The 27,533-nt window shown below is 34.6% G+C and overlaps 1 protein-coding gene across 1 annotated transcript in view; it reads left to right on the top strand.

The window, feature by feature from the left end:
* The window catches only part of LOC117332739 (deleted in malignant brain tumors 1 protein-like), a 45,327-nt gene extending 18,077 nt beyond the window's left edge, over positions 1-27,250 (top strand). Inside the window, exons 10-18 of the mRNA XM_033891765.1 lie at positions 4,878-4,965; positions 5,539-5,745; positions 8,373-8,514; positions 9,299-9,486; positions 10,217-10,364; positions 23,904-24,088; positions 25,559-25,706; positions 25,843-26,024; positions 27,054-27,250. Coding sequence (XP_033747656.1) covers positions 4,878-4,965; positions 5,539-5,745; positions 8,373-8,514; positions 9,299-9,486; positions 10,217-10,364; positions 23,904-24,088; positions 25,559-25,706; positions 25,843-26,024; positions 27,054-27,205 — 1,440 coding nt within the window. The 3' untranslated portion in view covers positions 27,206-27,250. The remainder of the gene's footprint in view (positions 1-4,877; positions 4,966-5,538; positions 5,746-8,372; positions 8,515-9,298; positions 9,487-10,216; positions 10,365-23,903; positions 24,089-25,558; positions 25,707-25,842; positions 26,025-27,053) is intronic.
* The last annotated feature ends 283 nt before the right edge of the window (positions 27,251-27,533 follow it).

Raw genomic sequence — 27,533 nt, 5'->3', positions numbered from 1 at the left:
ACCCCCCTCCCCTTTTATGCCAATGACTTAAGCGACTAAACAAATATTATGAATGATGAATGCATATTGTCAAAATAAGATCATCTGACCACACGGGTAAATTGTACGATATTTGCTTATAATATATGCAATTTAATTCCATTCCAAACCGCCCGACAGCTTCAAGTCGCAATCTTTGCTCACATTAAAGCATATGTGTGTTTGAAAGTGTGTACTGCAAAGCTTCTAAACGCTTTTGTGATACAAAATGTTGATGTTATGAAAGAAACGAAAAATACATTGGACATATTCTAATTTTAATTAGTTATGCTTTAGGTAAGCGAATCATAGCAATCATTTACAATTAAAATTTAATTTTGTACTAAATACTGACCCAAATTTTTTTATTTAGTTCATTTCATTTTAAAATGTAAATTAGATTTCCTAATTTATCCGCCGGGGAATGACATTTGAAGACGAAAGCGGAAGCGTACGTTATTAGAACGTGACCCGGAAATAATGTTCATCTGTTCACAAGAGGACATGACGATAATAAAAACAAAAGATCATCAAACATTGCGGGATTATTTCTTTTAACACTAATGTGCTAAAATACAACGAAAGGTTACGCTCATTTAATTCAAAACTATCGTATCAAGTGAAGGGAACAGTATATTGCAATAAGCAGTGTTCGCTTGTACCTTGAAGTTAGAGACGTCAATTGTCAGCTGATGTTGCTCCAAGTTTTTTCTCACTTGCTTTTTAGTGATTTTTGCTTTATTTTTCACATTGATTTTTTTCCTTTGAATGCGATTTTACTGATCGTCGCGAGCTGTCAATGAATTTGCCGAAAATAATCTTACTTTATATACATGGCCAATGACATCGCACCCCGAAAATACATTTTCATCATGACTGAGAGCGCCAAAATGTCCACACCGCGAACAGTTTAAAGGCTGACTAAGCGAAAATGTTAACTCGCAAAAATATCCACTTTTACATTTTCAAAATTAATCTGATCCTGTTACACGTTATTGGGCCAGGCATACTTTTCTTTTACAGTTTACGCACATGGTAATAAATGCTTATCGATTCTATGTGGAAATATTTAAACTTCGCCTGTACAGTGTATCTTTTTATTTTAAAAGTGACTGGTCTGGTCTCATAACCTGACTCATAACCTGTGATACCCTTGCTATGTCTGTTTAGTCTATGGCTCACAATCTGTCCTGGGAGTCATAGGGTAAAAAGACATATAAACTGTGTTACATGCTGATTATGTGTCATTGTGTTAACAGACATACCAAGTGTTTGCAAAAAGATTCATTTTATAGTGAATTTTCGAGTTTGCTTCAAACTTCCCATTCACTGTTACATAAGAAAGTATTTGCATGGAATATTACATGTAGCTTCAGACTTCAGGTCAAAGATAATGCTACTTTAAATAGAAAAACAATTCATGCACATTACTTGGTGTGCTGTTAGGTTGTATGAACTTAGACTTTGTCAGTGATTTTTTCAAATAAAGACTATACTTTTCCTAGATAAACAAAAGTATTAGCTCACGCAGAATATTTGTATTCTTCCATGAATACGGGAAATAGATACGGTAGCATTTTGAATAATCAATATATAAATAGTTATAACAAGTTAGCTTGTAATTAAATAAGTATTTATATGATAATCCTCATGTAAATGTTAATGACCGTAGCGACTAAACAGAAACTGTTCTGAATACATATTGACAAAATGATTTGACCAAATGGGGACATTGTTCTGTGTTTACTCGACGCAATATACGCAATCTATACTAATCCAAACCGCCTGGCAGCTTCAGATCGCAAGCATTGTTAAAATCAAGTCAGTACTGCTAAGCTTCTTAACGATTTTGTGATCAAATTTGTTTTAGATTATAATAGAAACGAAATATACATTTTAAAATAATTTGATTTCAATTACTAATGCTTTAGGTAAGCGAATCATAGCAATTATTTACAAAGAAACTTAATGTTGCACTCAATACTGATCACAATGTTTTTATCGAGACATTTTTTATTTCTTTCATTTCATTTCATCTAATGTGTTGGTTTAGGTTTCCCAATAAATTCGCGGGAAATGAATTTGACGACGTAACCGGAAGCCCACTTGCTATTAGAACGTGACCCGAAAAACATGATGATAATAAAAACAGAAAATCATTGAAAATTACCAGATTATTTTCGCATTTTTTGAGACACAATGTGCTAAAATACAACGGAAGGTAACACTGATTAAGTTCATAGCTATCGTATCAAGTAAAACGAACAGTTATTGCGAAAATAGTAGTATTTGTTTCACCTAATTGGGCTAGACCTTCTTTCGTTTTACAGTTTACAGATATGGTCCTATAAATAATTCATCTTCTCATTCATAGTCAATCTTATTCCTTATCCGCGGGATTTTTCTTTTAAGAATATTTGTATTTCTCATGTTAAGTGCATTTTTGTTTACAATTGACTGGTCTGCAGGTCTGATCTGACTATCAGCAGCTGACCCTGACCACAGGGCCACGTTACTATCGTATCTTTTTGTAAACACTTCATAATAAATGTCTGTACCCACGGCAGATTCGTCTGGATAACTACAACTTTCTACTTTCTGGCAGAAACGTGTATAAGATATGCACGTCTCTGCTTCTGGGACGGTGTGTCTCCAACTCTGAAGTATTTACTTCATTCTTCAGTTTACCCTATGACACGAGCTCATAAACTGTCTTTCTATTCTATGACTCATAACCTGTCACATGTTTACTGGTTATGAGTTACAGGGTAAACAGACATGCATGTATCAAATGTAAAAAAGTCATATTTAGTGGATTTTGCAAATTGCTTGATTTTCAAAATTAACTTTTTGTTTTGCAATACTTGTACATCAATATTTTGTATGTCTCAAAAACATGTATATAGAAATGTTCTGCTACTTCCTTTATAACAATAATCACAATTAAATTTTAGTTTGGTTAAAACTTCCAATAATGTTGTTGGACATTTTGAATTGGAAGATTTGTCAGATCAGCACATATTCAGCTCAAAATTGAATGATTTCATTAATAATTATGTCTCTTTGCTTTCATTTTAAGGTTACCCAATTCAAACAATTTTCCACTTTGGGATTTTAATCTAACTGTATTAAGTAATTGTGACAGTTTTGTGATATAGGATATAACTCGATTCTCTGTGGTGGAAGAGAGTGTCAGAAGGGCAAATAGTCCAAGATAACATCACTGTTAAATTGTTTTTCTTCTGTATAGCTAACTTAATGATCACAATCTTTTCAAACTTGGTCTGGGTCATTAATTGGCTGGTCTAATTGTTGTTTAAGAATCTTGAGGCACTATGCTGACTCCCAAGGAGGAGGGGTGGGGCACAAAAGGACGATTCTACAATTCAAATGCACATGCATTTTGTAGTTATGGTACCAGGTTTGTTTGAATGAAAGACTTTTAACTTGGTTAAAGACCACTAGAGCCAGACATGCAAAAACCTTGAAAATCTTCAACTGAATAATCCTGAGGCCAAGATACCTGGTATTGGGCCTGTAGTATGCTGTTGAAGTGAAAAAACGAGCAACATTTACGTACATTCAAGGTCACATCAGGCAAACATGTTTGAATGTTTAAACCTTTTTTTTTCTCTCAATTTCAAAAAGAGGTCCAGACAGGAAGATGATTAATGCAGGCCTATATGGCCTCTTGTTTGGTTGCTGCACAATACCTGAACTACTCTTTAAGGCTCGGATGTCAAAGGTCAATGTCACTATTTCTGTCAAATGAAAATTTGTTGTTTGGAATACTACATTGTACATGTAGCTTCAGATTTGAAAGTCAAATGTTTCAGATAATGCCACTATGAATAGAAAAAAATAATACAGATATCAATGAAAGACCAGGCTTTCCCTAGATGAAAATGTATTAGAACCAAATACTACTAGTCATACATTATATATCTGGTCGCCATCGTTGTTCAAATCAAAGCATCTGTGCAATTGAATGAGTCAGTACTGCAAAGCTTCTAAACGATATTGTGATGCAAATTTTAAGATTATAATAGAAACGAAATATGAAGTTTAAAATAATTCAATTTCAATTACTTGTGCTTTAGGTTAGCGAATCGTAACAAATATTTACGATGGAACTTTAATGTTACACTCAATACTGATCACAATGGTTTTTTTATTCAGAATTCTTTTATTTCTTTTACTTGATTTCATTTTAAGTGTTGATTTAGATTTCCCAATAAATTCGCGGGAAATTAATTTGATGACGTAACCGGAAGCTCACATACTATTAGAACGTGACCCGGAAAACATGATGATAATAAAAACAGAAGATCTTGAACAGAACGGATTATTTTTGCATTTTTTGAGACACAATGTGCTAAAATACAACGGAAGGTAACACTGATTTAGTTCATTGCTATCGTATCAAGTAAAACGAACAGTTATTGCAAAAATAGCAGTATTTGCTTGACCTAATTGGGCTAGACCTACTTACGTTTTCCAGTTTACAGTTATGGTCATATTAAATAATTCATCTCCTCAACCATAGTCGATCTAATTACTTATCCGCGAGATTTTTCTATTAAGAATATTTGTACTTCTCATGTACAGTGCATCTCTGTTTGAATTTGACTGGTCTACAGGTCTGATCTGACTCCCTCAGCTGACCCTGACCAAAGACCCTGACCAAAGGGCCACGTTACTATCGTATCCTTTTGTAAACACCTCATAATAAATGTATCAACGGCAGAATCGTCTTGATAACTACAATTTTTACCTTTTAAATGCTTTAATATATAAATACTTATTACCGGTTAGCTTGTAATTATAATAATAATGACAATGATAATGTTACGTTTCAGGATGAATGCCGGAACCACGGTAGCAGTCTTGTAACCATAGAAACTGAAGCAGAAAATAATTGGCTGAAGAATAACCAGTTCGTAGAAGGTATAAGTTATCAATGTTTCCTATAAAGTAGTACTTTTTATTTATCTATTTACCAGATTTGATTCACTGATAGTTTAATTGATAATGTCCGCTTATAAAAAAATCGTTTGACAGTGATTCGGCTTTTCCAAACATATTACAGCTGTCACGATTTAGAAATACGCTACCAATGGAATCACCGGCCTTATCAAACAAATTTCGTTATACTAAAGCGTCGAATTATAAACCAATTTAACACGTTCTATTGGTATGGAAGCTAGGTACGCCTATTTCAGTTCTCTATTTTGATTTAGCCCTAAATTCAAAATAGTATAGATACTGGTAAACATGTTTATTTTTGAAGTTTGATAAATATCGATGTACATGTTGCCCTGTTGCAAAAGTTGCAAAAAGAAATATCAATTGTTGAAAAGAAGATCCAGAAATCCGATAATTTTTTTTAAAAACTTTTGTTTATGTCGATATGTAACTAGTGGTTTGATTTAACCGAAAAATACTACGACCTTATAAAACAGAGGCGTGGAATGGTAAGTGGATATCATGATCTATGACTTGTTTTGTATTTGATTAAAGATCATCCTTTCATTGGAGCATATACTGATGATACACGGACCGTCTGGAGATGGGTGTCGGACGACTCTATAGTTAGATATTCGGACTGGTTACCGGGTCAACCAAATAATTTAGATGATAACCAAAACTGTGTTCAATTCCTGGGCAGCAAATGGAATGACAGAGATTGTACATCATACATATCCAAATTTATTTGTGAAAAAACAGGTAAATACACATACAAAATGCCTTAGATAATTTCATGCACTTTAAAATGCATTTTCCTGACGACATAAATATATGAAAATCTGATAAAATTTAGTGATGACGGCAATTATATAATGGTATGATCATAGTATATCATTTCTTAATCTTTTTATCACTATGACCTTGGATATGTATACATATGTATGTCCAGGTCATTTTTTTCTGCAACTTTTTAAAGATGATTTCTAGGCCATCCTTGAATAATGAATTTATGTCTTTTTTGTAAATAAGAGTGCGTCTAATATGTTTTAAGGATAGTTTATTTTGGTTTTTGTTGAAGGAGGAACATATGACAAATAGATAAATGCAATAAAATATATATGTTGGTGTGCTTTGTCATTTTATGCTATTTGGCCAAATTTTCCACAGGGAATTTTATTAATCAATTAAATTATTGAAATGATAAAGAAAAGGTTTTTGAAGTTTATTTTCTCTACTCTACGTGGGTAGTATTAGGGATGTCCTTAACGTTATAGTTATTTTTTTCAATTTCCAAATTAATTGAAAATTAATGTTTCTTACCTTATTTATATTATTAAAGTGTAAATGATATATCTTATATGTTTTTATACTGCATTTACTCTGTTTCAGCAGCTTCACTGGAGTTATACTATAGCTATGATGCTTTCAGTATCATGATAAAGTTGACATTGATATAAGAGTATTTAAAAGGTTGCTAACAATGAATTTCGTTTTCTTGGTTTAATGAAGGAAATTAATTTTCACAAGTTATACAGAAGTCTAATCTATCTTTCACACTATACACAAATTCAAATTCCTACATATTTTATTTTATAAAAGAAATATAGAGTACCATAGATATTGGAAAGAAGAATTTTTCATTGCAAACCGGATGTTTTGAAATAGTAAAAAGTAGTAAATTATAACTTTTAGACCTGTGATAGATCCTTTTGATATTTACACGTGGTGCAGGTTATGTCATGTACGGGTATACTGGTATAACCATTTTAACAACAGTTTTTTTTTTTTTTTTTTTTTAATACTTGATGCTTCACAGATTTCCAACTAGGTCATCGTACTGGCTGGATTAATCATCTCTTTGATTACCATTTCTCATCAAGGAAGGAACCCTCACAAGATGGATGGTGAACAATAAAATTAGAGTATTTCAATATTGTTACCAGATATTACCTGACTTGGCAAGAAATTGAGAATACCAAAACAATGGCTGTAAAAGTGTACCTAGAAAAGACTGTCAAATCAAATCATGCAGCAATAATATGTAATACAAGCATGTCGCATTTTTATCACTTTCTGTCTTTTTGGTAATGTGGTGTCTACAGCTTGAGACTATAAGAAAACTGGTCTATATTTAGTAGTTGTGAGACCAAATGGCAATATTAGAGCCAAAGGTGCATCATTATCGAGATATCTTGGAGCACAGCAATTCAACCTACTAAATTTTTGAATACCAAGTGTATAGTTCCTCTTCTTAACGGGTTTCAACAGGAGATGAGTGTAATATGATTCATTCTGTAAAATACAAGGAAATAAAATGAGTAAGTTATATTTTTCGAACACTAGGTTAAATCTGTCAATTACTCATTAATATCTTTAAAGTTGTGAATGAAATCTCGAACTCCACAACTCGCCTAGCAGCGATTTTTTTCTGAACCCTGTTCCATTTGACCTTTTTACATTATCAATCACCAAAATTTCAAGTCAGATAATATGCATGTAGCTCAGTCAGTTGTAAAGTTGAATTATCAACATCTGCCTATCTACATTCACTTATTTTCATTAATGAATTGATCAACCTTGATTTGTTTTCCTACATTTGAAATTTGACTTGAAATCATATACTGGAATGGAGTAGAATAAATACATCAATCCGGATGTGTTGTAATAATTGTTGATAAATAAGCTATTACTAGTTGATGTTTTCTCGTCAGATTTATGTATTTATTTTACTCCATTCCAGTATATGGTAACCTTCAAAGTGAATTTTGACAAAATAACACGAAAAAAGTATAAACAAATTGCAAAAAACAAAGAATTCTTGAATGTCTCAAGATGTTTTTCATCTTTGAAGTACTGATTTCGCACTACTTCATAGGCGTGAAGGGCCAGCATGAATATGCTAAGAAAATCAACTTTCTATTCTTCTTTGAGAATAAAAAAGGTTTAACCCTAACCCATACTTTAGTAAAAGGAAACCAAATTTCCATAAATCTTTGATCTGCTATCCTCGCAGTTGGTTGGCCCTTAGAAGAAATATAGGAAACTTTTTAAATCCTTCGTTTTCTAAAGGACGACCAAAATTTGAATTAAGTCCAATTTCCTTGAGAAAGGGGAGTCAATTTGGTATGAAACATCATGGCGTTCCGTGGACATAATTCTATGTAAACGGGTGCATATTGAAGGTTTTTCTTTTGGACAGCTTGATGAATTTTGCCCAAATTTGGTCAGAAATATTGTTAGGTGAAAAAGATGCAATCTTGTTTAAAAAGATTGACTTCCCAGGAATTAAAAGGGAAAAGGCCTAATAAGACAAACGGAGGTCTAATCAGTCTGAATATTTCAGAGGTTCAAACTAATTGAAGTATTTGTTTTCATTGTATTTTTAGCAATCAAAGCTCGATTAGTTAATGGTAGTACACCTGATGAAGGTCGTGTAGAGATTTACCATGGTGGACATTGGGGCACAATTTGTGCTGACAATTTTTATGAAGATGAAGCTCAGACAGTTTGTAATGCACTTGGCTACAGGTACGTGTTATGTTATATCTGAATGAATTACCATAAACATATCGCACTGTGTTTAGTTTAAAGCCTAGTTATGTTTTCGTAACATTAAAATAATGACAAAAAAAAAAGCAAAAAAACAAAAACAAACAAAAACAAAACAACAAAAACAAAAACAAAAAAACAAAATCATAGAATACATATCATACGTATAGTACGATGTGATTATCAATTCCGTAGTTCTACATGTATGTGATTGCAATTAAAACTAGAAACTAACAATTTATTACGGAGAATCTCCAATGCGGTGCTCCGCTCTCTGCATGTAAATAAGCTGCTAAGAATATCGGCATTTGATAAAGAAGTCCACGCTTTTCTATTTATCATCCAGGGATGTTACTTGCAGAGTCTTGGAAAATTCTAGTTCTGTTTGGAGATATTTATTTCATACGTTACTTATTAATTATTGGTGTAACTGAATAGACTTGGTGAAAATTAAATGAAGATAAATCCATAAAGGATTGTGTAGTTTAACTTCAGTTTTAAATTCACCAACGACATCAAAAAGAACCCTTACATTGCAGTTCATATACATGTGTTCATTCAAAATTTACGAGTATTTTAGTATGGCGTTGTCCGCAAGACCGTCTGCTGTTAACTTTTTTGTCCGTAGATCTCAAGCTTTATGCTCATCCCACTTTTTTCAATCATTGTAGACTTTGTCATCATAAGAAATTACACTTTCGTAGTGGCATTTAGTAACATAATTAAGGTGTGTTAACAGTTATTTTCCTATTTAATGCGATAGCTCTGGAATTCCAACTGGAGAAGCACATTTTGGAAAAGGAACAGGACCTGTTTTCTTGGATGATCTCAAATGTTTTGTATCAAATTCTGGCGAAAATGTATTGGAGCTAGGCAACCTAACTGAATGCGATTTTAATGGTTGGGGTGTATCAAATTGCAATCACGGAGATGCTGGTGTGATATGTACAGGTATGTTTTAACATATATAGATTACCATACTTTTATAGGTTTGATTGCCGACATTCAGTCATCTTGAATTTTGACAGTTGACGTTATTTGTAAGAAAGTTCTTCCTGCATCATTTTCAAACTTCATACTTGTACATGTTTGATTATGACGTTGTAATCTGTCATCTACATAATCTGCGTTGTCATTTTAGGCCTTTGGGTGAAACAGAAAATATATCATTTGCTTTTATAGAAGATCTAGACTGAATGACTTGTGACATTATACCGTCCATCTTCTGTCATTTTCCCGAAACAAAAAATGCTTCTTATCATTAACGACTCTATCGATTTTGATCAAATTTAGCCTGAAGTATGCATTGTTAAAAGGGAATCAATTTTATGTAAAGGATTGGTCTGATTCTCTAAGGGCCCGTGTGATGTGGTCATTGTCATATGATAAATGGGATGCAAATCTTTTATACGACTATTCATACTTAGTTTAATTAGGATTAATAAAACTTAACCTTAAACTGTAATGTGATGTGAGGGAATCACATGGCTGATAAATCTCTAATTAATTAATTATGTATAGTCAACCATTTATTGCAACATAAAGTAAAGCAAATTATGATGTTGAAACGGAGTGTAATGTTCAGTAATTACTGCAAGGGATTACTTATGAAGTGGCTATTTCCTGAAATATTGTAATGGTGGATAATAAAAAGAATTATTTCTTTTTGATGTATTCTTAGATGAACACGCACATGTTCGTTTAGTGGATGGTGCAACACCAACAACAGGTCGTGTGGAGATTTACCATGATGGACAATGGGGAACAATATGTGATGACAATTTTCATGTAAATGAAGCAAGGGCAGTTTGCGAGGCACTTGGCTACGTGTGAGTCATAGGTTGCATATACCGTCAATACCATTACAAACTCTTTCTAATGTAATAATATAGCGATATAAATATTGACAAATTATACCATATGTGATTTATTTTTCAGATATTTCTTACTAGAAAAAACATGGTCTTGTCTTTTTGATATTTAATATTATAATATCTATATAAACTTATTTGACTTATTTAAATTAAAAAAGGGAAAGAAAAATGAAAAAAAGAGATAGAGATCGATGGCAGCTTCAGTTCAGACAAGTGAATATATAAATGAATATAAAAGAAACGCAAGTTCGGTTTTTAGATCACCTGAGACAAAGTCTCAGTTGACCTATTGCGATCGCCTTTTGTCCGGCGTCGTCCGTCGTAAACAATTTACTTTTTCAATTCTTCTCAATAACCAACAGCCCAGAGACCTGATATTGGGTGTGTAACATGCTGGGATAAAGGGCAACAAAGTTTGTTCAAGTGGATGACCTTGACCTTCATTCAAGGTCACAGGGGTCAAATATGCTAAAATCTTTTAACGACTTCTTCTTGTTAACCAAAGAGCCCTGAGACCCAATATTAGGTCTGTAGTATGCTGGGATGAGGGGCTACAAAGTTTGTTCAAGTGGATGACTTAAACATTCATTCAAGGTCACAGAGGTCAAATATGCTGTAATCTTTAAATGACTTCTTCTTGATAACCAAAATGTCTAGAGACCCAATATTAGGTCTGTAGCATGCTGGGATAAAGGGCTACACATTTTGTTCAAGTGGATGACCTTGACCTTCATTCAAGGTCACAGGGGTCAAATATGCTAAAATCTTTAAACGACTTCTGCTTGTTAACCAAAAGGCCCAGCAGAGACCCAATATTAGGTCTGTAGCATGCTGGGATAAAGGGCTACACATTTTGTTCAAGTGGATGACCTTGACCTTCATTCACGGTCACAGGGGTCAAATATGCTAAAATCTTTAAACGACTTCTGCTTGTTAACCAAAAGGCCCAGAGACCCAATATTAGGTATGTAGCATGCTGGGATGAAGGGCTACCAAGTTTGATCAAGTGGATGACATTGACCTTAATTCAAGGTCACAGGGGTCAAGTATGCTAAAATCCTTAAACGACTTTTTCTTGTTAACCAAAAGGTCCAAAGACGAAATGTTAGGTTTGTAGTATGCTAGGGCTACCAAGTTTGTTAAAGAGGTCACGCGGACCTAGTCGGTTGACTTGCACATCGCTCCGGTAGAATAGCTATTTTCCAATATTCCTTTATTACTATGGAAAACCATTTTCCAACCATCGATTAGTTAACATGTTTGACTAACATACTGTGAGAGGAAATAGTTGTATCTTCATCGGAAAATATGCTTTTTGGTTAAAACTCCGAGACAATGGACTGAGCTTCGTGGCTGACTACTACTCAGCACTTACCTATACCTGGACGTGCGTGGTGCTTATATACATTTACATGGATTATTATAGTGACTGTTTTGGAGTATAACTTTATTCTTTCGCCATGCCTCCTCCCGGAACTAAATCTCGACAAGCTAGCGCCAGGACTAGTGGAATTGGCTCCATTAGATCTACGGATGAGAGACTTGATGAGATTTCTGATATTCTGAAGACTCTGATTACCGAGGATGTTCTAGATCGTAAGCTGGAGAAACTACGTACTGACATTCAAATAGAACATGCCGAACGTATAGAGGCCCTGGAAGGAAGAGTTAAAGAGCTGGAAAGTGATAATGAGGATCTGAGGGTGACAGTTTCGAACTTGGAGGAAGATCTTATTCAAACTAAGGACCGATTAAGTGAGATAGAAGGACACCATAACGATCTCGAACAGCAGGGCAGAAAAAATTCGCTGAGAATTTCTGGACTAAAAGATCCTGGAGAAAAAGAATCTGTAGAGGAATGTGTACAGACGATTGTGGGATTTGTGCGTGAAAAACTGAAGGTTTCATTACAGGACAATGATATAGATATTGCGCATAGACTGGGCAAGTTCAACGGAACAAACCCGAGAAACGTCATTGTAAAGTTCACCCATCGCAGAAAGAAGCAGGAAATCATCCGTGCCCGCAGGAATTTGAAGGGAACTAAATTTGTGGTTTATGAGGACTTAACGCGGTTTAACCAACAAAGACTGAAGGAAGCATATCAACTGAACTGTGTTAAAAATTCCTACAGTGTGGACGGAAAGTTATTTGTAGTGCTAAAGAACGGACAGAAACGCAGACTCTCGTTCGATACCACTCTTGAGGAGAGATTTTTATTGAACGATGTTAACTTTGTGACAAGAAAGTAGACAAAAGTGACGATCGGTATGGACATTGCCAGTATGATCTGGTTACCGATCAGCTATGATTATTATGATGGCCTTTATTCAGTGATTATATTTTCTAATTGTGTTTCTAATGTTCTATTTTTTTGTGTGTGTGTGGTTGATTATTCTGTGTGAAATGGATGTAATATGGAAATCCCGATTTTCACAGGTAAGAGGAATATTTTTATACTAATATTTGTCTTATATCTTCCCCTCGAGTATTTCTATGGTATTTGAAATAAGATTAGAGTTTCCTGTACTCTGCACGGTTTGGTTCTGTATAGATATGATCTACAATTTTCTCAAAATAATAGTTCTAGATAAACTAAAAATAATAATGATTGAGTATTATTATCAATTATGAAATAAATACAAAGATATATGCGAACTTTATATATATGGTATTTTTAATAACGATGAAGTGATATCCCGGATACTTTGAATGGCTTGTTTTGAATTTTACAAACGTATTTTCCGGAAACTTAGTTTGGTTTGCTTTTTACTATGAACTTCCGGTCTATACTTCCGGCAGGCATGGTCACAACGTTAGGATGCAGTCTTGAAATTATGTTGGTCCGAGTGTGGTCGGGTATAGCGACCTTTTTGGTCATGTAAGTGCTGAGTGGTAGTCTTCTTATACATTGACCTAATTATATGCTTTTATTTCGTCTTCTCCTCTTCTCTCTATGTTCTGTGTTCTCCCCTTTACTCTATCTTTTGAGAGGTCACATGCTGAAAACTTATCATGTTAACTTAAGTATAACATGAGTAATATCTCTGTGCTTTCGGCTAATTGTCAGGGACTTGGGGATAGGGTAAAGAGGAAAGACGTTTTTTCATATCTCAGGGACAAGAAATATAACATATTCTGCTTACAAGACACACATTTCACTGTAGACCAAGACAATTTTATTAAACATGAATGGGGTTATGACAGTTACTTCAGTTCCTTTTCATCCAGGTCACGTGGTGTTGCAATCCTTTTAAATAATAACTTTGAATGCAAGGTACACAAGGAACAGAGGGATTTAAATGGTAATTTTCTTGCTCTAGACATAAACATTGAAGGCTCAAGGACAACACTTATTTCTCTTTATGGCCCAAACCGAGATAATCCAGGCTTTTATAACTTAGTATCAGATACAGTTGATAATTTTGGGAATGATAATATAATAATCTGTGGAGATTTTAATTTAGTTCTGAACCCAGAGTTAGACTATGATCATAACTACATTAATATAAATAACTCTGCTGCTAGGGAAAATGTATTGGAAATTATTGAAAATTATAATCTGAATGACATTTATAGGGAACATCATCCAGACCGAAGAAGATTTACTTGGCGTAGAATTCATCCAGTAAAACAGGCCAGGTTAGATTTTTTTTTATTCTCAGAAAACCTTTTATCAAGTGTTAACAAATCAAGTATCGAACCTAGCTATAGATCAGACCACTCAGCCACAGTTATATCGCTAAAAATAAATGAATTTAAAAAGAGGTAGAGGTTACTGGAAATTAAATAACTCGTTATTACATGAGCCTGAGTACTTAAATACAATAAAACAGACTATTGAGCGCATTAAGTTACAATACTGTTTACCTGTGTACAATTATAATTCCATTAATCTTATTCCCAATAGTGACATTCAATTTTTTATCAATGACCAGTTATTTTTAGAGACTTGAAATTTGCTCATGGAAATTAGAGGAAAATCTATCTCTTATGCATCTTATAGGAAAAAACAGCAGAACCTTAGAGAAGAAGATCTTAAGAAAACAATAGAAATTTTAGAAGCTAATAATAATGCAGACCAGGATGAGTTAGACAATAAGAAAAAAGAGTTGGAGTCTATTCGTCTAGGGAAGATAAAAGGGAGTATGATTAGATCTAGAGCAAGGTGGATTGAGGAGGGGGAGAAACCAACTTCATATTTTTTTAACCTTGAAAATAGGAATTTTACCTCTAAAATTATTCCAAAAGTTCATAGAGATGATAACATTATAATTACAAAACAGGAAGATATCTTAGAGGAAGTGCGAATATTTTATGAAAATTTATATAGATTTAGGGGTGTAGATAATGTTGACTTAGATGTCCATCTTCAAGGTTGTGATGTTCCAAAGTTAAGTGATTTTGATTCAAACTGTCTAGAAGGTAAAATATCTTTAAAAGAAGCTGGCCAGGTTTTGAAAAATATGAAAAATAATAAGAGCCCAGGGTCTGATGGTTTTCCGGCTGAATTTTTTAAATCTTTTTGGAAAGACTTAGGTGAATTTGTTGTTCGTTCAATTAATTATAGCTTTTCGGTAGGTCAGTTTTCAATTACTCAAAGACAAGGCATAATTACATGTATTCCAAAGGGAGATAAGCCACGTCATTTTCTAAAAAACTGGAGACCAATTTCACTTTTGAACATCACATATAAAATAGCTTCAGGAATTATTTCTCATAGGATAAGAACAGTGTTAGAAAAACTTATCAGTGAAGACCAGACAGGATTCTTATCAGGGCGTTATATTGGGGAAAACATTCGCACAGTTTATGATGTAATGCACTATGCAGAAGAGTTAAATATTCCTGGTATGTTACTTATGATAGATTTTGAAAAGGCATTTGATTCTGTATCTTGGGATTTTATAAACAAGGTATTTGAATTTTTTAATTTTGGGTTAAATATTAGAAATTGGATAAAAATCTTGCATAATAATGTGTTTTCTTCAGTTAATCAAGGTGGTAACATTTCAGCACCTATAAATATACAACGTGGTTGTCGCCAAGGAGACCCTATTGCTCCATATATTTTTATCCTCTGCGTTGAAGTCCTAGAGGCAAGAATAAGAAACAATAGAGATATTAAAGGGATACAATTTCAAAATGTAGATATTCTTAATGTTCAATATGCTGATGACACAGGCTTAATTCTAGATGGCTCCGAGAGGTCCCTTAAAGAATCAATTTATGAACTTAACAGTTTTGCAAACATTTCCGGGCTAAATATTAATACTAACAAAACACAGGTTATCTGGATAGGTAGTAGAAAGTATAGTCAGGAAACTTTCTTGCCAGAACTGAATCTAATATGGGGAATGGAAAAATTTACTTTCTTAGGAATAGATTTCGCTGTTGATTTAAATGAGATCCCCAAAATGAATTTTGATAAAAAAATTGTGAAACTTAAATCTCTTATTAACTTATGGAGTAGGCGGAGCTTGACTCCAATTGGTAGAATTAGTATTATTAAGTCTCTACTAATTTCTCAGTTTAATTACCTGTTCATTACCTTACCTAACCCACCTGAAAAATGTATTACTAAACTTAACACATTATTATTTGACTTTTTGTGGAATGGTAAATCTCATAAAATTAAGAAAGATGTAGTAATTCAAAATTATATAGATGGGGGATTGAAAATGGTAGACTTGCATTCTTTTATAGATGCTCTTAAGCTAGGTTGGGCAAGAAGAATACTCCATTCATCAGGAAAATGGAATTTACTGTTAGATCTGGTTATAAATAAAAAAAAGTTACAAAGTTGTGGTAGGGAATATATTTCTCTGTGTCGAGCTAACTGCAAAAATAAATTTTGGAAGGATGTTTTTAAAGGCTGGATTAGGTTGAATAATTCTAATTCGATGAGGGAAGTTACACAAGTTTCAATCCTAAAAACTCCACTTTGGTACAATACTGATATACAAGTAGGAAATAACTTTATCTGTTCATACAGTAAATGACCTTATCAAAAATTCTAATAATCTGACCTTTTACTCATTTCATGAATTTCTGCATAATTTTCAAATTAATACAAATTTCTTGCAGTACCAAGGATTAGTCTCAGCAGCTAAGCGTTTTCTTAGGAAATATGATTTTCAGATAGAAAGACCATCCCAACCTTTCAGACCTCTTCTCATTGAAATATTCTATAAGAGTAAAAAACGGTGTAAAGATTTTTATAATTACCTTATTACACCAGCATCAACACCTACTGGAGTGAAAAAATGGAATGAAGAGTTTAATGATGAGTTAGATATTGAGAAATGGCAAAAAATATTTAGAATCCCATTTACTATCACAAAAAATTCCAAGTTACAGTGGTTTCAGAGTCGAATTTTACACCATATTTTAGTAACAAATACTTTCCTTTTCAAGATAAATTTATATCCTAGTCCATTATGTTCTTTGTGTAATATGGAGAGAGAAACTATTATCCATTGTTTATGGGAATGTCAAGAAGTTCAGAAACTGCTACAGGGACTTGAAACTCTTTGTGACATTCTTTTAATTCCTGTGTTGATAAATAAGGAATCCTTTCTTTTTGGACTATTAACTGCTCAAGCAAGTTCTGTTGATAATGAAATTTTAATTCTTATTAAACACTATATATATAAAACTAGATGTCTTCACAAGTCCTTGAGCCTCAATGCACTTATTAATGTTATTAAAGACCACTTCATTATTCAAAGCTTTATTAACTATAGGAAAAACATCTACATGAGAAGGAAGTTTGAAATTAATTGGAGAAAATGGAAACCTATCCTGGAAATGTAGCTTATCCGACACTAAATTTTGTTTTCCCTTCTATATGTACACAGCTAACCCCAAGTCTCCACATTTGGCTTTAATTGTTTATTTAGGTTTCCTATTTTTTTGTTAGCTCACCTGCCCGAAGGGCAAGTGAGCTTATGCCGTGGCGCGGCGTCCGTCGTCCGGCCGTCCGGCCGGCGTCAACTTTCCATTCAAGCAACTTCTTCTCAATAACCAAAAGGCCTAGAGACCTAATATTGGGCCTGTAGCATGCTGGGGTGAAGGGCTACCAAGTTTGTTCAAATGAATGACCTTGACCTTCATTCAAGGTCACAGGAGTCAAAAAGGCTAAAATCTTCAAACGACTTCTTCTCAACAACCAACAGTCCCAGGGAGTTGATATTGGGTCTGTAGCATGCTGGGGTAAAGGGCTACCAAGTTTGTTCAAATGAATGACCTTGACTTTCATTCAAGGTCACAGGAGTCAAAAAGGCTAAAAAAAAATTAGACGACTTCTTCTAAATAGCCAAAAGACCCAGGGACTTGATATTGGGTCTGTAGCATGCTGGGGTGAAGGGCTACCAAGTTTGTTCAAATGAATGACCTTGACCTTCATTCAAGGTCACAGGAGTCAAAAAGGCTAAAATCTTTAAACGACTTCTTCTCAATAACCAAGAGTCCCAGGGACTTGATATTGGGTCTGTAGCATGCTGGGGTGAAGGGCTACCAAGTTTGTTCAAATGAATGACCTTGACTTTCATTCAAGGTCACAGGAGTCAAAAAGGCTAAAATCTTTAAACGACTTCTTCTCAATAACCAAGAGTCCCAGGGAGTTGATATTGGGTCTGTATCATGCTCGGGTGAAGGGCTACCAAGTTTGTTCAAATGAATGACCTTGACTTTCATTCAAGGTCACAGGGGTCAAAAAGGCTAAAATCTTTAAACGACTTCTTCTCAATAATCAAGAGTCCCAGGGAGTTGATATTGGGTCTGTAGCATGCTGGGGTGAAGGGCCACCAAGTTTGTTCAAATGAATGACCTTGACCGTCATTCAAGGTCACAGGAGTCAAAAAGGCTAAAATCTTTAAACGACTTCTTCTCAATAACCAAGAGTCCCAGAGGCCTAATATTTGGCCTGTAGCATGCTGGGGTGAAGGGCTCCTAAGTTTGTTCAAATGAATGACCTTGACTTTCATTCAAGGTCACAGGAGTCAAAAAGGCTAAAATCTTTAAACGACTTCTTCTCAATAACCAAGAGTCTCAGGGAGTTGATATTGGGTCTGTAGCATGCTGCGGTAAAGGGCTACCAATTTTGTTCAAATGAATGACCTTGACCTTCATTCAAGGTCACAGGGGTCAAAAAGGCTAAAATCTTTAAACAACTTCTTCTCAATAACCAGGAGTCCCAGGGAGTTGATGTTGGGTCTGTAGCATGCTCGGGTGAAGGGCTACCAAGTTTGTTCAAATGAATGACCTTGACCTTCATTCAAGGTCACAGGGGCCAAAAAGGCTAAGATCTTTAAACGACTTCTTCTCGATAACCAACAGTCCCAGAGACCTAATATTTGGCCTGTAGCATGCTGGGGTAAAGAGCTACCAAGTTTGTTCAAATGAATGACCTTGACTTTCATTCAAGGTCACAGGAGTCAAAAAGGCTAAAATCTTTAAACGACTTCTTCTCAATAACCAAGAGTCCCAGAGACCTAATATTTGGCCTGTAGCATGCTGGGGTGAAGGGCTACCAAGTTTGTTCAAATGAATGACCTTGACTTTCATTCAAGGTCACAGGAGTCAAAAAGGCTAAAATCTTTAAACGACTTCTTCTCAATAACCAAGAGTCCCAGAGAGTTGATATTGGGTCTGTAGCATGCTGGGGTAAAGGGCTACCAAGTTTGTTCAAATGAATGACCTTGACCTTCATTCAAGGTCACAGGGGTCAAAAAGGCTAAAATTTTTAAACAACTTCTTCTCAATAACCAAGAGTCCCAGGGAGTTGATATTGGGTCTGTAGCATGCTGGGGTGAAGGGCTACCAAGTTTGTTCAAATGAATGACCTTGACCTTCATTCAAGGTCACGTCGATCAAGTATGCTTAAATCTTTAAATGACTTTTAGTGAAAAGCCAAAGTGCAGAGAGACATTATATTGGTCCTGTAGCATGCTTTCAAATAACTGCAGGATCCATATATGAAAAGATCACTGCATTGCAGGTGAGCGATTTGAGCCCATTGGGCCCTTGTTATTCATCTAACACTTACAGAATATACCTTGTAAGTAAATGTGGCTTATCTCTCTCTCTCTCTCTCTCTCTCTCTCTCTCTCTCTCTGTAAGTTGATCACTTTATTTGAATGGATATATTAGATATATGTCTCTTTCCCTTTAATGTTTATTGTATGTGTGTCTGGTTGTACTGTCTATGTGGTGAGGGTGTATGTGCGTGTTATGTGTTTGTGAGGTGGTGAGTTATGAGTGTTTAGGTTGTGTGGGAGGGTGGGTGTGGATATGTGTGCAGGTATGTGTGGTTGTGTGTGGAAGTTATACATGTTTATCTGCTTTGCAGAAATACTCATGGCTGTCCATATGTTCCTTACACCACAAACATCATATGTCTGTTTGTTTTTGATTTTTTGTTTTTATTATTTTATCATGACATGAGAACTTGTGATGATGTTGATGATGACAAGGATGAGAAAATGATTATGATAGTAATGATGATTAGGATGAAGGATTGTGATGATTATGATGATGATGATGATGATGATGATGATGATGAGACAATAATTATGATAATTATTATGAATGATTATGATTGATGATTATGATTGATGATAATGATGATGATGATGATGTTGATGATGATGATGATGATGATGATGATACAATAATTATGATAATTATTATGAATGATTATGATTGATGATGATGATGATGATGATGATGATGATGATGATGATGATAGAACTCATGATGATGACGATGATGATGATGATGATGATTGTGAAAATGTTGAATGTGATGATGATGATGATGATGATGATGATGGTGATGATGATGATTGTGAAAATGTTGAATGTGATGATGATGAATAATGATGATGATGATGATATGCTCTAGTTAATATTAAACAAATAATAGACGATTAACAAGAAAGATGATGATTTTGATGAAGGATGGGAATGATAATGGAATGAATTGTTTACTTGCATGTGAGTGGATACAACATGTATATGTCTTTATTATCAAATGCTTTTGAAAATAAAAAAATTATAAAAAAAAAAAAGTTTGTTAAAGTGGATGACCTTGACCTTAATTCAAGGTCACAGGGGTCAAGTATGCTTAAATCCTTAAACGACTTCTTCTTGTTAACCAAAAGGCCCAGAGACGAAATGTTAGGTCTATAGCATCTCTATAGAGACCCAATATTAGGTTTGTAGTATGCTGGGATGAAGGACTACAAAGCTTGTGCAAGTGGATGACCTCGACCTTCATTTAAGGTCACAAGGGTCAAATATGCTTAAATCTTTAAACAACTTCTTTTTGATAACCAAGGGCCCTGAGACCCAATATTAGGTCTGTAGGAAGCTGGGATGAGGGGCTACCAAGTTTATTCAAATGGATTCCTTGACTTATATTCAAGGTCACAGGGGTCAAATATGCTAAAATCTTTAAACAACTTCTACTTGATAACCAAAAGGCCCTGAGACCCAATATTAGGTCTGTAGCATGCTGGAATGAAGGGCTACCAAGTTTGTTCAAATGGATTCCTTGACTTATATTCAAGGTCACAGGGGTCAAATATGCTAAAATCTTTAAGCGACTTCTTCTTGATAACTAAGTGGCCTAGACAAACAATATTGGGTCTGTAGTATGCTATGATAAAGGGCTACCAATTGTGTTCAAATGGATGACCTTGACCTTTATTGAAGGTCACAGGGGTCACATATGCTCAAATATATCATAACTCAGGTGACCGTTAAGGCCCATGGACCTCTTGTTATAATAAAACTTTTGGATACGTGGTCTGAAGTCGACGGTGACCCCGCTCGATGTTGCATGCTTTCAGTTTATTTCAGAAGCGTGCATTCGGGTTACTCTTGCAACATATGTGCTGGTGAATCATTACAAATCGAAAACATAATTTCTTTTAGAAGCGATTGTACAGCGAAATGCCGCGGTAGAGAAAAGGCGATAGGGGTAGGGTCATTGCTCTGTAAATACATGCCATTAATTCGTCTCGGAGCCACAGGGAGATTGGGATTTCAGGCGGCAAGAACGGTTATGAATCGGTTGCGGAAGTTTTATTTAAGGCCACGACATCCATATGTTGGCCCGGCACTTACGCAGAGGCAACTCTGCGATACTCTTACGCTTGCGTAATGGAACGTGACAGATTCGAGAGAGGGTATTTTATGGTATTTTATGGTATGGGCACCTCACTTGGTTATCTGTGGTAATCTTACAGCAGTAAGATATCGGGATCTGGTCTTGAGACCACACGTTCTTCCACTTATCCATCAACGTAACATTATGTTGCAGCAGAACAACGCGAGATCCCATGTTGCTAGGGTTTGTCGTGACTTTCTTGCTCAAAACAACGTTTCAGTTTTTGATTGGCCCCAGACAGTCTAGGTATGTCCCACGCGCTTCAATGTCCCATATAACGTCAATCAATTTATGCAGGCCTTTTTCAGAAGAAAATAGTATCCCTCAAATGACAATAAACACCTTGATTGATACAATGTTAAGGAGAGGAAGAGCACCGAGTGATGCCAGGAGTGGGCATACACGCTACAGATTTGGATCAGAAAAGTACAAACATGTTTTAATAGTATTCATGCAAACATCGTCTGTGATAGGACAACAAACATTATCAAAATGTATTTGATAATGAAATAATAATCAAAGAATCCACACCATGAACACATCATAAATGACTTATGTAAAAAAAATGATTATCGAAAAGATTTTAAATCAATATAAACTGTAGAGGACAAGGAGCCTATTGCGGTAGTCTCTTCAGCTGGGCAAGTGTGTTAACTATTTGAAACTGGAAGCATTTAAGAATTACATGTTTGGTTATTGTACTCTGATTGTTGTATGTTAAATTAGTTTAATAATTTAATATTTGTGTTGTATATGTCCTAATTTTAAGACAAGTGTCATTATGGTTGTGTTAGGTAAGAAAATAGAGGTGTAGCAGTTCTCTTCAAACCAAACCAGAGAAATATATCTGGTTCTAGAAATATCCAGCTAAGACAGCTAGACTGGAGTATCCCCTAACGTCGGATAAACTAATATATAAGATTGACTTAAAATGAGATAACGCCAAGTTACAAAACTGACCAGAGTGGGAATGACTTATCAATAAATCTATCATATTTTCCGATGGTAGCAGTTTCTGGTTGTTCAATAATTTTTTATTTTAAAGTCAAAATATAGAGCGAATAAATACAGTTGTTTTGGGGGGAAAGACGTTATGCATCCACCCTTCGTGTGATGGACAACCTGATGAATACGGATTTACAAGGGATATGAAATTTCCTTCACAGAAAATGACCAGCTAGTGTTTGATGTATTACTGATGGAAATACATATTGTTCTTTTGGTATAACTTGATACGACAGAGCGGAATTGCTTATAGAGATATAATGACTGTTGACCCAGTGCTCAAAACGAGAATGAACGGTTGTTGGTAGTACTGTAGAACGGTTGTAAAAAATCTAACTGTATCAAAATTGGCTAGAAGATTTCGACATTAACAGTGTTAAAGGGAACAATGTTTTAAATATAATTATTCTTCTGATGACGATGTTTGTAGACTCATCTTAGTTTAAGAGCGGGAGTTTGACTTATAAGTGTTTAAAAAGTGGATTTTGGAATTTAATATAGCAGAACAGATTTTATGTGGCAAATAGATAAAGGAGTGCAGGTGGAGTTTCTTGAAGGCAGGATGTACATTTCTGTTCTGATTACAAGCCGGCTAGTATATAATTAAGAACTATAAGAATGCAACTCGTAGGATACACCTGGTGATATATATAATATAATAGGAAATTATCAGTGGTACAGTAAATGTATCAAGCCAAGCTATTCGTAATATTCAGGAAAAACACTTGTATAATTATGCTTTATCTAATGATATAACTGGACTCATCATGGGTTGACTCGAGTAATTTTCGTGGTTACAGTGCAGATGTTCGTCCTATTGACGTGGAGTCTGCCTCTTAATTAACAACCATCATCTTTATACTGATTCCTGTGTCTTGCGTGGGTAGCATGTGAGGTGTAAGGATATGTTGAGAAGTACACTATGCAAGGATGATTATTTTTAATGTGAGACCATCAATAAATAAGTTTATAAAACAAATTTTGAAAATCTAAATTGATTGATTTTCAGAAATTGAAAATAGCTCTGCTATGTACACCAATTTCAGAATTCTTATGTAGGGAAATGTTTACTCAATTTTGTGCGTGTTTCACCTCGGTGATTCTCTGTGATACAAAAGTCTTTTGCAATTATTTTGACCTTCCAGCCATTTTCTCCAATAAATTACTGCAGTGTCTATTGCTATTAATAGTTTGGTATAGTTTGCAAGTGATCAACGTAGTATATTTTGATTCGAGTACAAAAAAAAAAACAAAAAAAAAAACATGTCTTACCACTGTAAACTGTTATTTTCTTATTCACATTTCATTTGATAGAAATGGGGCTCCTTTTAAGAAAAACCATTTCGGAACAGGAACAGAACCAATCTTCGTCGACGATCTAAACTGTTCTCAATCAGATTCTGGCATCCACTCATTGCAACTAGGGCACACATTGTGTTTTTTCAAGGGTTGGAATGTATCTGATTGCGATCATGGAGATGCTGGAGTGCTGTGTAGCGGTATGTATATACATCTGTAAACATAATCCTTCTATCTTTGTAGGTATGTTGGATCATTGGCAATGCTATTAGCGCAGAATGTAGAAGACCAAGCTTTATAAAATTCTAATTGGAGTTACCTTGTAAACTTCAGATGCGTATTATGGATTAAAATAGTTCCTTGAAAACTTACTAAAAATATGAGCAGGGACATGCTTTTAAAAATGCATCATGTCTCTCTGATATGCTTTGATATGTACATATGCAAGATAGATTATACAAGTTCTTTCTGTCAAGGTCGCTTCAATTTCTTAATTTCAGGCAGACATACTTCAAGAATAAATGGTCAACAATTACAAATAGTTACTTCTATAATAAAACAAGATTGTAAACAAGGTACATGTAGGCTATGAACCTCTCATTTGATTTCCTTCACCATAATTGCATGAAATGTTGGTGATGACTTATTTATTAGTCCCCTGCCGTTTGAAAAACGGGGGGACTATAGGTTTACCCTCCGTCCGTCTGTCTGTCGCTGTCACGCAATAGTTGTCCGGACAACTCCTTCTAAAGTGATACTCCGATTTTATTGAAAATTGGTATACATGATCAGTATAACATGTAGTCGTGCATCCCACATTTTTTTTTCTCAAAAATTCATTTTTCAAAATGGCTGCCGGCTTCTCATTGGTTGAGGCTTGTCCGGACATCTACTCCTAAAGTACTACTCCGATTTTAACGAAATTTGGTATTCATGATCAGTATAACATGTAGTTGTGCATCCTACATTTTTTTTCCGAAAAACCAATTTTCAAAATGGCCGCCAACTTCTCATTGGTTGAGACTTGTCCGGACAACTCCTCCTAAAGTACTACTCCGATTTTAACGAAACTTGGTATACATGATCAGTATAACATGTAGTTGTGCATCCCAATTTTTCTTTTCGAAAAAAAAACATTTTTCAAAATGGCCGCCGGCTTCTCATTGGTTGAGGCGTGTCCGGACAATCCTAAAGTACTACTCTGATTTTAACGAAATTTGGTATACGTGATCAGTATAACACGTAGTTTAAAAAATGGGAAATAAATAGTTGCACTCCTGGGTCAGGCAGGGGACTTTGTATTGCTGTTGCAATACTATCCATCCTTGTTATATAAGACACATTGTCGTTTTACTTATGTGTTTAACTCTAACTTTCCAGAAAGAAAAAAAATGGCATATTAAGGTGATTATTGAGATTTAGTGATTGAGTAAAATTTCATGGACATCAGCGTACTTTCACACTATCGGATGGATGATTTTTTTTTTTAAACTGATATTTTAGTGAATTTCGCAGTTTGGTTTAGACCTACTATACTGACAACGCAGGATATACCACACATATGACATATTCATATGACATGTAATTAATGTGTATAACCCAATGACTATTTTTAGACACAGTGCAATGCTCATGTTACAGGACATAATGGTTTCATTGTATTTTATAAGGTGAGCATGGACGTGTACGTTTAGTGAATGGTATCACACCAAATGAAGGCCGTGTTGAGATTTATCATGATGAAGAATGGGGAACAATTTGTGATAATAATTTCGATGAAGCTGAAGCCCATGCAGTATGTGAGGCACTTGGCTACAGGTAAGTGATATGCTGCTTCTAACTTCATTTGCGTAATGTGAAGATTGAAAAATACCAACATATTTGACTGGTTTGTATGCAAATATTATCATTAATTAAAAATGAATAAACTTGTTTGCCTACTTTTTTTCGAAAGGTATGGCACTCCTTTTGGGAAAGCACACTTCGGTCGTGGAAGGGGGCGTATATTCGTGGACGATCTAGAATGTTCTGAACCAGACAATGTCGCACATTTATTACAACTAGGACAAACAGTGTGCTCTTTCAAAGGTTGGGATGTATCCGATTGCATCCACAGAGAAGATGCTGGAGTGAAATGTATGTAGCAATTTTGGAAGTGTTATATATGAAATTATAATCTTTCCATCCCTGTAGGATCAATGATGTAGGGTCAATGGCAAATTCTTTTCCCAAACTTTGTAAAATTTCTTCAGTAATTAAGAATTGTAAACATATCCAAAATTACTTGAAATAACCTCATCAAAATTCATACACACACCAAATGAATGGTCCTCAGTTACTTGCTTCAGATTTACAATTGACGTTGTACTTCGGATTCCTCAACTTTGCACTATGGCTCCAATGTGTTTATTAGACATAAACCACCACTTTCGTTCCATCCTTTCCAGTAACCTTTACCTGTAAACATCCAATTTAATACTCTCAGCTAGTTGTTATATTTTCCTAACAAGTAATATTAAATATTGGTCATGATGCTGATAATACACTTCAGTTTGCTCAATAAGCATTTTTCAATTTTGTTTTTAAAATTCAATTTCGCGCCCAAAAAGCAATATCTGAAAAGTTTAATTTCTAGACTTATAACTGTAACAAAATATAAATCAATTGGTATGAAAATAAAATAAACACATAAACAATTTTTTTATAAACGCTGAAATATCCTTAGTACTGTTTCACAAAGCTTCGAAACTTACGAATATTGTTGGATATTTGTCAAGAACATTTATTTTGGCTTTATTGTTTTTCTTTTATCATCTAAACAACTAACTATTCGAGTACATTGATTAAGGTATATTGATAAGACAGAGGAAGATCATTTAATAAATTCGACCCTAGTGGTCTCGCATATTGGTCATGGTCGTTTCATTTTGCTAAATTCGCATGTGGGCACCCCTACGAACATAGCATACAACAGTTAAAAGTGGTTTAAATATTCAAATAATTTTTAGTAATGACCTTGAATGTGGGTTAAAGATTGTTTGTCGTCACTTGAACATACTGAGGTTCAGCTATAAGCCAAATATCTGTATTCTGAGCCAATTTGTTCATCAGAAGAAATATTAATCAAGTTTTATACATCTCACTAATTTCTGTGGCATATTTTAGGTGATCATGCACGTGTGCGTTTAGTGGATGGCAATACACAACAAGAAGGCCGTGTGGAGATTTATCATGAGGGACAATGGGGAACAATTTGTGATGACAATTTCCGTAAAGATGAAGCCGAGGCAGTTTGTGACGAACTTCGCTACAGGTAAATCATAACTATAATTTGAATATTGACAAATACTTATATAGTTGTGGCATATGTTACTGGAATAAATCATCCATTTTGAATCGGTAAATACACTTTCATTCCAATACATTTTATTGTAAAACAAATATACAATCGGATCAGATAACAAGCTAAGCCCTATATATATTTTCTCCAGGTATAAAGAGATGATTCAAAATATATATAAACATAAAGGTTAAATGGAGGTCATAACTTAATTTCGATTTACAGTATGTATAACCTTAAGTAGAGTTTATTATATATATTACATGTAGCTGTCGTAGAGTTGTTTAAATGGCATCAAGTCTTGA

This window comes from Pecten maximus, chromosome 8 (genome assembly GCF_902652985.1).
Source record: "Pecten maximus chromosome 8, xPecMax1.1, whole genome shotgun sequence".
In the NCBI taxonomy this organism is placed as follows: Eukaryota; Metazoa; Mollusca; class Bivalvia; order Pectinida; family Pectinidae; genus Pecten; species Pecten maximus.
The sequence above is the reverse complement of the archived record's forward strand: the minus strand, read 5'-3'. Positions and strand labels throughout refer to the sequence as shown.